We start from the raw sequence: 12,910 nt of genomic DNA, 5'->3' as shown, positions 1-12,910 counted from the left end.
TAGTAGAAAATTAAATGACCTCAACATTCAGTTCTTGTGAAAAATGTTGCTTCCCCAGAACAGAGTACTTGGGATTTTATGTGGAATTCTTTATAGTTCATTTTGTAGTTTCTGGCTGCACAGAGTCTAGATTTTCAATGTCATACATTTCAAATAAAAGGACACAATACGACAACCTGGCCAGTTGGCTCAGCAGTAGAGCGTCGGCCTGGTCTGGATCCCTGGGTTTGATTCCTGGTCAGGACACACAGAAATGCCCATCAGCTTCTCCACCCTTCCCCCTCTCCTTTCTCTCTCTCTCTTCCCCTCCCACAGCCAAGGCTCCATTGCAGCAAAATTGGCGCGGGCGCTGAGGATGGTTCCACGGTCTCTGCCTCAGGTGCTAGAATGGCTCTGGCTACAACAGAGCATCGCCCCCTGGTGGGTTGCCATTTGGACCCTGGTCGGGTGCATGTGAGAATCTGTCTCTGCCTCCCTGCTTCTTACTTCAGAAAAATACAAAAAGACACAGTACATACTTTTCTTTGAAAGAATAACATTGACCTTAGCAGCACAGCCAACATTCCTAGTCTGGTTTTCTAGTGTTTTATATCCTAGCCTGGAATTTTTACTGTCATCAGAATGTAGTTGCACTGTGGTTCAACATAAAACAACTTTTCACCTCTGACAAAAACAAACAATTTAAACCTCTTAAGTACTGGTTAGTATAATCCATAGAAATGGAAAGTATAAGAAACAACATACATTTATACCACTGTTTACCAAGTTCAGCATAGTACCTTCCACAGTAGACATTTAGTACTTTTGCATATTGGCTTAGATTTTAAGTATATCAAATTTGTGCCTTATCCATCACAATTGTAGTCTCATTAAATACCACTGTAAAAACATGACCAGATTGATTTAAGATGATGCAAATATGTAGAGAGCATTGTCTACAATAATTTGAAGTCTTTTCTCCCTGATATGTTTTGTAATCTGGTGACAGGAACAGGAAATGGGCTATCAGGATTCAGAAGAGCTGGGGTTATTTATGTATGATACTGCCACCTAACTTGTTCTGTGACCTTGGTTTTTAACCTCTGAAGTGGGCCTACACCAAGGGAATATGAAAAGATGCAAAGGTAATCTTAATCTGAACACAGAGTGAGTGAGTTGTGATCCAGACATGGTTACTGGGAAGAGAGTCAATATATTTTAGAGGGGAAAAAACAACATAAACACTGAGACACATTTTATAAATTAAATAAAAAGAAGATAGTTATCTCCCAGAAACAGATAATGTACTAGTGGTGAGAAAGGGAAACATTTGGTAAACACTTTTAAATTGGTACACTTTCTGGAAACAGCCGAAACTGTATATTCTGGCATATCAGTGTCAAATCAACATAGCTCAGATCTCCACTGCAAGAACCAAAAGATTAAACTGAGGACTGAAAACAGGGAAGTATTTTATTTTTTAAATTTTTTTTTAGATTTTATTCGAGAGGACAGAGAAAGAGAGAGAGAAGAGAGACACAAAGGGGGAGGAGCAGGAAGCATCGACTCCCACATGTGCCTTGACCAGGCAAGCCCAGGGCCCCAAACTGGCGACCTCAGCATTCCAGGTTGACACTCTATCCACTGCGGCACCACAGGTCAGGCAACAGGGAGGTATTTTAAAAGGCCTGTAAAATACCTAGAGCAGGGGTTCCTAAACTGCAGCCCACTGAGGCCATTTATCCGGCTCCTGCTGCACTCTTTCATTGGTGGTCAGTGAGAGGAGCATAGTTCCCACTGAAATATTGGTCAGTTTGTTGATTTAAATTTACTTGTTCTTTATTTTAAATATTGTATTTGTTACCGTTTTGTTTTGTTTTTTACTTTAAAATAAGATATGTGCAGTGTGCATAGGGATTTGTTAAGTTTTTTTTTATAGTCTGGCCCTCCAACGGCCTGAGGGACAGTGAACTGGCCCCCTGTATAAAAAGTTTGGGGGCCCCTGACCTAGAGTAAAATAAAGCACAATAAAACCTATAAGCACTTACTATACTGCTCACAAAAAAAGGGGATATTTTATAGCTTCATATTCATTTTGAAATATCCCCTAATTTTTGTGATTCGTATATTAGTGAGACGGCACAGAAAAAGTAAAACATCCTTATTCTCAACATAGCCTTTTCCAAGTTTCAGATGAGGTGTTATGTGGGAGTTTCAGTGGGAATATGGTTGGTAAGTTTTAAAATTCTGTGAGAAAAAAATAATCACATTTAATTATAATATCTTTGTACATTTTTTCAAAATGCAACATATGTAAATCTCCTATACCCCTGGTCGGCAAACTGTGGCTCACGAGCCACATGCGGCTCTTCCACATGCGGGCGCTACCTTGATAGGGAATATACCTACTTATATAGTTTAAGTTTTAAAAATTTGGCTCTCAAAAGAAATTTCCATCACTGTACTGTTGATATTTGGCTCTGTTGACTAATGAGTTTACTGACCACTGCACCAAAAATTTTTAATGTGTACATTGTGAAAATACCAGTGTGTAATTGTTTGGAGAGGCCTCCTGTTACCCTCATACTTTTGCACCAAAGCTAGCATGTTTGCTAATCAGTTGTGAAATTGTAACTATTCAAGGATATATACAAATCCATATATCCAATGATAAAAAGCAAATCTCACTGGAAAATGGTATTTTTTTTTCTCAAGACCAAAGTCTAAATTTCCAACTGACCCCTACAGATATCCTTGTGTGTCCCTCCTCAACCTCAACATGAACATACGTTCTCCACTAAATATCTGCTGTGTCCTGACATACCAATTATTCAACAGGCATCTGCGTGTTTACATTGTGCTAGAGCAGCTGTTTCTCAAACTCTTTGGACTCAGGACCCCTTAAAAACCAAGTGTCCCAAATACTTTTTTTACCATTATTTTACAATAGATACTAAGACAAAATATTGAATTAGTAACAAAGGCATTATTAACAGTTTCATGGAGTAACAGTAGGTTATTTTAATCTTTTTGTAATTCAGTTCTCAAATGTCTGCCTTAATAGAAGGCAGCTGGATTTTTAGCTTTCCACAAACTGCTTGAAATATGTTACTTGCAGTTCTTCTGTTATTTCATGTACTGGTCATTTGGAAAATATTGGTTCACTTAGTAGTATGTATAACTCTGAAATGTTGACCCAGTTCATTATATAATATCTAAAAATCATATTAAAATCACTCATAAAAAATACTAAGTATTGGGAAGATGTCAAGCTCTTTTTGACAGTAGATAGTTTAACCAAAATTCTAATTTTCACTTCAGTTTGAATTTTATCATTGACAACAGCAGTTGTTTCCTTTGAAAGGCTCACTTCCCATAAAAAAAAAAGTCAGCCAAATAGCCAACTAACAACCAAAATCGATTATGTATCATTCTTTCCAAGTAAAAATGGTATTCCAAGAAAATAGTACCTAATGCAGCTTGCAATGCAACTGTGTAAGTGCTTGGTCTTGAAACCATTGTACTTTAGCATGTAGCAGGACTATATGCAAATTTTCCATTTCATCATTCATATTAAAATTATGTACTCAGGATCCAGATACAAAATATTGTTTTCACAAGGACATGAAAATACCCCCCCCCCCCCCGAAAGCAAACTGAAATGTATGGCAGGGAAGAATGACTACTACTACACTCTGGTGCCAGTCTTTACTTATGCCAAGATGCCAGCCGTTTTACCCACCTTCACTCTTTACCATTAGTGAAAATATCAGGATAAACCATGAGATTTTAAAGTTGGTCAACATTTTAACTACTTCAGGATGTGTTTTGTTGCCAAAGTTTCCACTTTAAAAGTCTTTGACTTTTGATGCTGTTGCTGCACAAATACAGGGTGAGGAAAAGTAGGTTTATAGTTGTGAGTACTGCAAAGTTTATTCTTGTATTACTTTCCATATGAACAACTGTAAACCTACTTTTGCCCCACCTTGTACGAGCAAAACAAGCCCAGTCACGTGTATAGATTCATCATTTTCTAAGGCATAAGGACACTTCTACAAAGGTATTAACACAGATTTTACAGATTTCATATCTGCACACAAATTTTTAATAGGAAAAGTTACTGTATTGTCCAAAAATGGCACTACCATGATTTTGTACTTTACATCCAGCATTCAGAAGTGTCAAAATGTATATGGCTTTTTGTCAAGTTTCTCAGTTGTTGTATATGAGTCTCCAACCAATATTATATAGTAATTATTTCAGTAGCTTTTTTTTATAGTTGCTAAGTTGATTCTTCCTATAAGAGAACCCTGCAATATCTTAAATTCATTTCTTAGCATTTTTGACATAAGCTGTGGGTTGAACAAGTAATCTTATAATTTTAAAGCCAACGATCCATTCTTAAATAATAGTAAAAATTGGTTTACTTGATGTTATTAAATTCTAAAATTTGCAAAATTTAGAAGTTTTGGGTGTTTTTTTTGTATTTTTCTGAAGCTGGAAACGGGGAGAGACAGTCAGACAGACTCCTGCATGCGCCTGACTGGGATCCACCCGGCACGCCCATCAGGGGGCGACACTCTGTCCACTAGGGGGCGATGCTCTGCCCATCTGGGGCGTCGCTCTGCCGCAATCAGAGCCATTCTAGCGCCTGAGGCAGAGGCCACAGAGCCATCCTCAGCACTCGGGCAAACTTTGCTCCAATGGAGCCTTGGCTGTGGGAGGGGAAGAGAGAGACAGAGAGGAAGGAGAGGGGGAGGGGTGGAGAAGCAGATGGGTGCCTCTCCTGTGTGCCCTGGCCAGGAATCAAACTCGGGACTCCTGCATGCCAGGCCGATGCTCCACCACTGAGCCAACTGGCCAGGGCCAAAATTTAGAAGTTTTGAGCCAAAATTTAAAGTATTATTACAGAACAAAACAGAATGTACTTATGCTTACACTTGGGCACAAAGAAAACAAGATTTTATATTAACAATTGCATAATATTGAGGGTTGCTGGGATTATAGAAGGTGTACCATACAAAGTGAGTTAATTCCTACCAATAAAACCTACTATCTTGGCCCTGGCCGGTTGGCTCAGTGGTAGAGCATCGGCCTGACGTGCGGGAGTCCTGGGTTCGATTCCCGGCCAGGGCACACAGGAGAAGCGCCCATCTGCTTCTCCACCCCTCCCCCTCTCCTTCCTCTCTGTCTCTCTTTCCCTCCCTCAGCCAAGGCTCCATTGGAGCAAAGTTGGCCAGGGCGCTGAGGATGGCTCTGTGGCCTCTGCCTCAGGCGCTAGAATGGCTCTGCTTGCAACAGAGCAACCCCCCAGATGGGCAGAGCATTGCCCCCTGGTGGGTGTGCTGGGTGGATCCCGGTTGGGCGTATGCGGGAGTCTGTCTGACTGCCTCCCTGTTTCCAACTTCAGAAAAATACAAAAAAAACCCCAAACCAAACAAAGAAAATCTACCATTTTTGGAAATTCTAAAAAATTCAATATACAGCACCAGTTAACATCAGTGATGATCTTATCACACATCATGTAGCCTTTCCACACTTGTAAGAAGGTAACAGCTCAGTATAATAACAGTTTGACCTCAAAGACCTCCCTATGCTTAGGTAGCAGGAAAACAGCCATAAAACAAGTATGGTCCTGCCCTCAAAAAGCAACCTAAAAAAGTGGGGGGAGGGACCACCCAATTACTAATTTAATATGATACTGTTAAAGCTGCTATGAAACATTCATGCAGGGGACCCAGTGTAGTAGAGTTGAAAGAATCAAGGAAGGCTTCCTGGAGAAGTTTTGTGTTAAGACTGTTCTCCCTCTCAGTGACTTTTGTTCAGTCAGTTATTGAGTCCTTTAAAGTCTTTTCCATTTTGATTGCCATCACTATACCAGACCTTATCACTTCACATCTGTACTACTAAACTCTAAGTGGTCTCTATGCCTTCAAGTTTTTCCATCCCTACAATCCATCCTAATCCTGCTGCCAGATTAAATTTCTTAAAAGAATGTTTCCATCAGAGGCAATATCATAAATTGGTAAGGAAGACTAATTTATGTAATTCAGACCAAAGTGTGCCTCTGGCCCTTCATTTGTTGGTATGTCTACAGAAAAGCTTTTCAACCTTTAGTTTCCAACTTTGTAATTCTAGGTTATATATCAGGAACATATTACCATGGCAAAGAATTAGACATACTATCTGGTAAAATAATTGGTACTCAATAATTATTTTTCTTCAACTTAATTGTTTCCACTAGTTTTTGCCTATAGTATGCACTTGAACATGTTGCCATTATTATAAGTATGGGATGAGATTTTAACCAAAGAAGAGTAAAAAGAGGAAAGCTTGTGAGAAATGGTGACTGAGTTGATGAGAACTCATGAGGTGGGGATGAGTTAGCTGGTGAAAAAACCAATTCTATAAACATAATCTGAAAATGTTACTGTTGTCAGCAGGAAAAGTCAATCTTAAACATGTTTTTAAAAAAACAAAACCTAGAAAACAAACGGTGATTAATCAGGGCCAACTAAGTCATTGATGACTGAATTCTAGGGAAAAAGCTGGCAAGTTGGATTACATGTAACCATGACTTTGAGATATAATCAGAGGCAGAAATAGTCTCTCTAGTTACCGCGAAGGTATATATCAGGCCTACCGGAAAGTTCTGTTTCTATCCCAACAAGTTTCGACACGTAAGCACGTTTATTTGGCCATGTGTGCCTCTATTTTTATCACTTAATGTATACATACTGACGTAGCAAATTAACTAAAACAAAGTTGATTCACATTAGTCTTATGTGTGAAGTGATAGTGTACCCATGGCTATTGATAAAGTTCATTTACACCACTGTAATTTTTACGAATTTCAACAAGGAAGAAATGCTACAGAAGCATGTAGAAATTTATTGAAAGTGTTTGGTGAAGGTACAGTTTCTGACAGGACATGCAAAAGATGGTTCGAAAAATTTGAAACAGGTGATTTCGACCTTTCTAATAAGCCACGTTCTGGGCGACCATCTTTGATCGATGACGATGTTGTTAAGACCATGTTGGAGCAAGATCCTTTTCTGACAACATCAGAGATCGCAGAAAGGCTTAATTCAGCTCAGCAAACCATTTCGGACCATATCCGGAAGATAGGATTGGTGTGGAAATATTCAAGATGGGTGCCACTTGAATTAAGTCAGAAGATTTTGGATGACCGAGTCGTCATATGCACATCTCTGCTTGCTCGGAACAAAATCGAGCCCTTCTTGAACCAGATGAGAACTGGGGATGAAACGTGAATTACCTACGAAAACATTGTAAGGAAAAGGGCATATTGTGAACCCAGAAAACCTAGCCCTTCCACCTCTAAACCAAATTTGACTCTGAATAAGAGAATGTTGTGAATATGTTGGGACATTCGAGGACCAATACATTATGAGCTTTTAAAACTGAACGAAAAGCTCAATTCGGAGTATTGTCAGCAACTGGATAATTTAAAAACAGCAGTCCAAGAAAAGAGGCCGGCGATGTTCAATAGGAAGAACATCATACTGCATCATGATAATGCCAGGCCACATGCTGCTTTGGGAACTCGTCAAAAAATTGCAGAACTAGGCTGGGAAATTCTGTCGCATCCACCATATTCCCCAGACTTAGCACCCTCCGACTATCACTTGTTTTTGTCCTTACAAAATTTTTTGAAGGGCAAAAAATTAAAAAATGAAGAAGATATCAAACAAGCACTGGCTCAATTTTTCGCATCAAAAGATAAAACATTTTTCAAAAATGGGATATACAAATTGCCCTCATGCTGGCAAGAAGTCAATAATAATGGCAATTATATTATTTAATAAAGTTTATGACGGTAAGAAAAATTTGTATTTTGTTTTATTCTAAAAACGGACAGAACTTTCCGGTAGATCATATACATCATGACACCAGGAATAATTCATCAGGTTTAACACTAGCCTCGATAAAGTAAACCTAAATATTTGATTCAATGCTACAAATAACAGTTCTGTAACAATCCAGTTTCTCACTAACAAAATCAAGAATTCTCAGCCTGCAAAATGAGTACCAGACTCCTGAATATAACCTAACAAGGTGCTCTATAATTAAGACTGGTATAAAACAGTCAAACCAGTCTTAACCTTGTGATGCTGATTCCTATCATATTCTGCATTAATAGTTGCAAACTGTAATTGTGCGAAACCTCCTCCATGCATTATAAAATATATGTATATGAAAGCAACATTGCCTAGCTCAAATTTTGCAAATCTAAAAAAAATTAGGAGCCCTTACAAAACCTTCAACACTCTCAAGCAAGTACAAGTGCTACAATATACTTAATTTTTATCCTAGAATAAATGTTATGGCTCTACTTCAAAAGGAGACAGGTTGCTGGTTTATTAAAAAATTATAAAACCCAAGGAAGCAAAGGAAGAGGGTAAATGCAGTGGTTTGTATAGGAAACTCAAGGAAAGGCTGAATTGTAGACAGGTGTATTTGGACCATGAGGCAACAGTTTCCTTTATGAACAGATTATTAGGAGACTTAGGTTAAGTATGACCCTAAAGTCTCTCCATAAAAGGAGCCTTGTTTTGTGTTTTGTGGACTTAAAACTATTTGAAAAATAATGTCACAAATAAATCAATAAAATCAACATTTATTGAGTACCCAATTCTATGGTCAGGCACAGGGAAATTAAAAAAATAAATCTGTATCCTTGAGGAATGCATTTAGTGGGAAACCAGAAAAAAAAGGGAAACTTTCAATTTCAAAAAACAATTTTTGGAACATTTTAATATCCCTTTTAAAAGAAAAACAATCTGATCTGCAAGTTCCCAAAACTATTAACAATCACTACTCTCTGCCTTTCCCATCCAGTTTTTTGGAAGGAAAAAACAAAAAATGGCTCTGTTGAAGAAAAATTAGGGATAATTTAGAGGGGACCAAGTGAATCAGAGAGGTGTTTCTCAAGTTGCAATCATTTTTGTCAGATAGATAGGGGTACCACTGCCCCAGGCTATTTCTGCAGTGTGGTTCCTGGGCTGCCAACATCTGAAGCAAATAGGAACTTGAAAAAGAACAGAATTCTAAAGTCCTCCCCCTCAAATGATTGGAATCTCTGGGTGTGGGACTGGACATCTGTACTACAAAACAAGTCAGTTGTGTGCACTAAAGGTTTGAAGACCCCTATCCTAAGGGCCTCACATTTTAAAGAAAACCTGATTTTGTTTTTTTAAGAGAGACAGGAAGAAGAGAGATGAGAAGCATCAATTCTTCCCTGTGGCACCTTAGTTGTTCATTGATTATTTTGTGCCTCAACCAGGGGCCTACAACTGAGCCAGTGGCCCTTATGCTCAAGCCAGATGAGAAGTGCTCAAGCTGGTGATGTTGGGGTTTCGAACCTAGGTCTTCTACGTCCCAGTCCAACGCTCTGTCCAGTGCATCACTGGCTGGTCAGGCTTTAGAGAAAACTTTTAAGAAAACATATTTTAAAAATAATTGAAATCAGCCAGGTACTACATTAACTATAAATCAAAAAGCATTTGAGTATTAAAATACCGTATAGCTACTGATTTATACTTCATCAAGATGAAAACTTAACTTTGTTACGGTTTCCTATAACTTAAGATTACTTAGGGCCTCCTCTGATGGAAGTTTTTCCAAAAATGAAAACGTGGGAGACTGAAATTTAGAGTTGGTTTCATGAACATTAGTTATAGTCCTATCACCATTATGGTTTCATGAAATCTTATTTTCCTAAAATTCATTATGCGTTCTTTTGAAACCCAAACCAGTCAGTACTTGCTTCCTCAACACACTACTGTCCAATATTTGTCTTTAATAAGGCCTTGTTGGATTTAGATCACAGCTACGTTCAGTTGAAGTACAGAAACAGGTAAAATAAAACAAGCAAGGAAAAAAACATAACTGGACCAGGGAGGTCTGACTTTCATGTCCTTACTACTAAGTATGAAGGGAAAATTATCAACATCCATATTAAGTATTCTGCAATCCACACTACAGGTTTGTGGCTACAGCTACACTGCCCAAAGTGACCATTTAAACCACATACAATTAAAAATTTAGTTCTTGACTCACACTAGCCACATTTCCAGTGCTCAATATTAATATATGGTTAATGGCTACTTTATTGGATAGCACAGAGAATATTTCCATTACTGAAAATGGTCCTATTGGATAGTGCTAATTTGGACACCAGTAAGCAAATAAAGAACTGTTTAAAAGATCAATAATCAAACCTTACAAAGACATCTACATGTTATTCACTCCATTTTACTTAGGATTGGCTACACAAGGAATACACTAGGAGTTTAGTGATACAAGACTCAACAAGAGCCTGTATTTAACAATAGTTAAAGAGAATTTAAACAAGCAATGACAACAACCTGAGAAAAGCTATGATTCAACATGCTTTTTATGAGATCAGGAGAAAGCCCTGCTAACTTTTTTATAGAACAGATCACAGAGATGATAAATGCATCTTAAGGGTTGAAGGGTAAAGAGCAGCAAGGGTAGCATTCCAGTAGGAAGCACCTTACAAAGTGGTTTATCTATGTACATCACCGATTTGGGTAAACAGAAAATAATTCAGTGTGACTTGAACATACAGTGGCGGTGTGTATGTGTGGAAATTTGCAGCAAATGAAAAGCTGGTAAGAACAGATGAGGTTAGCCCATTGAGAAACCTTATATATCACATTACTGATGATGGAATTCATCTGTAAGTTAGGAGCCAGTAAAGGAGTTGCATTAGTCATTTTCATGCTCTGTTAGGACAAGTGTTCTGGCAACATGTAAGTTGATCAGTAAAGGATACCGGAGGCAGAGACACTGAGACTATTAGCATTACAGCAACTGGACTCAGTTACTAACTGATGAGAACAGAAATAATGGGATGGACTGAGAGGTTATTCAAAGGAGGTAACAGGAAGATGTTGCTAAACTTTGTGTCTAATTCTCAGTAAAGAAGTCGCCAAGGTCACCTGTACTGCGAAAAGGGTCAGGAGAAGCACCTCAGATGAGGAAAAAGGAAATATCAGTTTGATTGAGTCTTCTGCTCAGATTAGGTAGGTGATGGACCCAATCTGTCTGGTTGCACAACGCACAAGGCTACCAAAAACAGCAGGAGAAAGCCAACGGCATGTCTGGGGACTGGATGAGCAAGTACAACAGAAAAAGGACTCATAGTATGAGTGAGAGTTGCTAGGGTACCTGATCCTGGGGATACAAGGAAGGGGGCCTAAAACCTTTAAGATTTAATCTGAGATACTATGTATATCACGGTGGTTTATTAAGGGTCTCACACGTAGTATAAAACTCAAGTCTGACATCTCTCTCACTTTATCTCCAGGAAGAAAGCTACAAAAGCATTTTAAGTACTAATAACTCACAATCCTGCTGTATAAAATCAGCTCCAGGTGAATGCCTGGACTCCATTTCCTTCCTCCACTCCTATTATATAATTACTTTGTGACACAAACTCAAGTCAGTGGGAAGACAGAGAAATTGGGCTCACCCTCAAATTCTTACACCTGCTCAAACCCCTGTAGGTGAACGCCCTGGCACCACCAGGTTAAGACTGGCAAAAGAACCACGCCCATAATCTAGAAAGAGCGACTCGACATGGAGGCGATGACGAGATCGCGGGGGAGGGAGAGATTCTTCTAGACCCAGGGCGGTCCTTAAGAAACAGGAGGCAACAGAGAACTCCCATAAAGGTATTGCGGCACTCCCCTCCCCCTGCCTATAAGGGTGCGGCCTTCTCTCCGCCTCCTCCACTGCAGCTCCTCGCACCCATTTTCGAAGAACATGCACCTCCCACCCACAAACCAGCGGAATTGACCCCCGCTCCTTTCCCCACCCCCATGGGTGAGCAGATCGGACTTGTATTTCTTTTCAGGCGGCGGGCGCCCGGGGCGGAGCCAGGTCGCCACCACCCAGAAGCCTCCGCCGGGCAGCCCGCCCCCACCTCCAGCGCGCGCTTCCTGCCACGTTGCGCAGGGGCGCGGGGCCAGACACTGCGGCGCGGGGCCTAGATGAGGAATGTACCAACGACCGCCTCCCTGTCACCCCACCGAGCCGCGCAATGGTTTCGCTCATTTGGGGCCCGAGCCAATAGCAAGGGGCCGTTCCCCCGGATTCACCAACCAATCAGATACCGAAGTCCTGCTGGCGGCGGGTAAACCGACTCCCCCGAATGGGAAGCTGGCGAGACGCCCGCGCAGGAGCCACTTTCACTGACCCTCCTCCCCGCCCACCGCATACACGCCGCGGGAGGCCAACCGCGCCCGTTGATCCAATTCTCCCCACCTACCTACCCAACCAACCCAGGGAGCAACGCGAGATTCCCAAAGAGGCTGCGCACTCCCGAGCCTGTAACTGACAAGCCCTTCACTCCAACCAGAACACGCCATTTGTGTTTTCACACACGGCGGGAGCAGAAGCGGCCAATTAGTGAAAAGGGCTGAGCCGGAAGCGCTCCTCCCTTTGCAGTAGCAATGGCTCCGTCCAGATTCGAGCCTTTTCCGTTCCTCCCTCCCCCTCTGGTTGCCGCCGGGCAGATCGAATCCTCGCTTGTCTCAGACCTCCTGTTTTGTTTCCAGAGTAACAAACGTTATATTCCCGACTTCCCACGGGAGAAGGCAACCCTCAAGTAGCGGCCAGACCACCTCAGCCACCCATTTCCCCCGCCGTGTCCGCGGGCCTCCCTCCCACCAAAGTTCCGTTCCCCTACCTAGCCGAGGCTCTCTGAGGAGCCGAGGGCCAGAGCACAGCCTCTTCTCTAGACGGCCCCGGCGGCTTCCGCTGATTGGCGGCGAGTTGGCCAATGGCTGTGGGGCGGTGGGAGGAGAGGCCAATGGCATGGCGGGAGGGGGCGTGTCCCAGGTGCCCCTGGCGCCAGCCCTGGTAATCCCCGTGCGGTCAG

The 12,910-nt window shown here is 41.1% G+C and overlaps 1 protein-coding gene and 1 non-coding gene across 6 annotated transcripts in view; both read left to right on the top strand.

The window, feature by feature from the left end:
- THUMPD3 (THUMP domain containing 3) overlaps positions 1–1,789 on the top strand; it is a 33,274-nt gene extending 31,485 nt beyond the window's left edge. For 3 of the 5 annotated variants that reach the window (XM_066350868.1, XM_066350865.1, XM_066350867.1), the window contains exon 11: positions 316–1,451. In XM_066350868.1, the coding sequence (XP_066206965.1) occupies positions 316–528 (213 nt within the window). In that variant the 3' untranslated portion in view covers positions 529–1,451. Of the gene's footprint in view, positions 1–315; positions 1,454–1,475 lie in introns of those variants that run through there. The other 2 variants (XM_066350866.1, XM_066350870.1) reach the window with 2 other exon arrangements.
- A 3,250-nt stretch (positions 1,790–5,039) lies between these two features.
- TRNAV-GAC (transfer RNA valine (anticodon GAC)) lies at positions 5,040–5,115 on the top strand. Its single transcript has one exon. It is a non-coding gene; the product is annotated as a tRNA-Val (tRNA).
- Positions 5,116–12,910: the final 7,795 nt, after the last annotated feature.

Source organism: Saccopteryx leptura, chromosome 10, assembly GCF_036850995.1.
Source record: "Saccopteryx leptura isolate mSacLep1 chromosome 10, mSacLep1_pri_phased_curated, whole genome shotgun sequence".
NCBI classification, from domain to species: Eukaryota; Metazoa; Chordata; class Mammalia; order Chiroptera; family Emballonuridae; genus Saccopteryx; species Saccopteryx leptura.
Note: the sequence above shows the minus strand (reverse complement) of the source record. Positions and strands in the feature narration are given on the sequence as shown.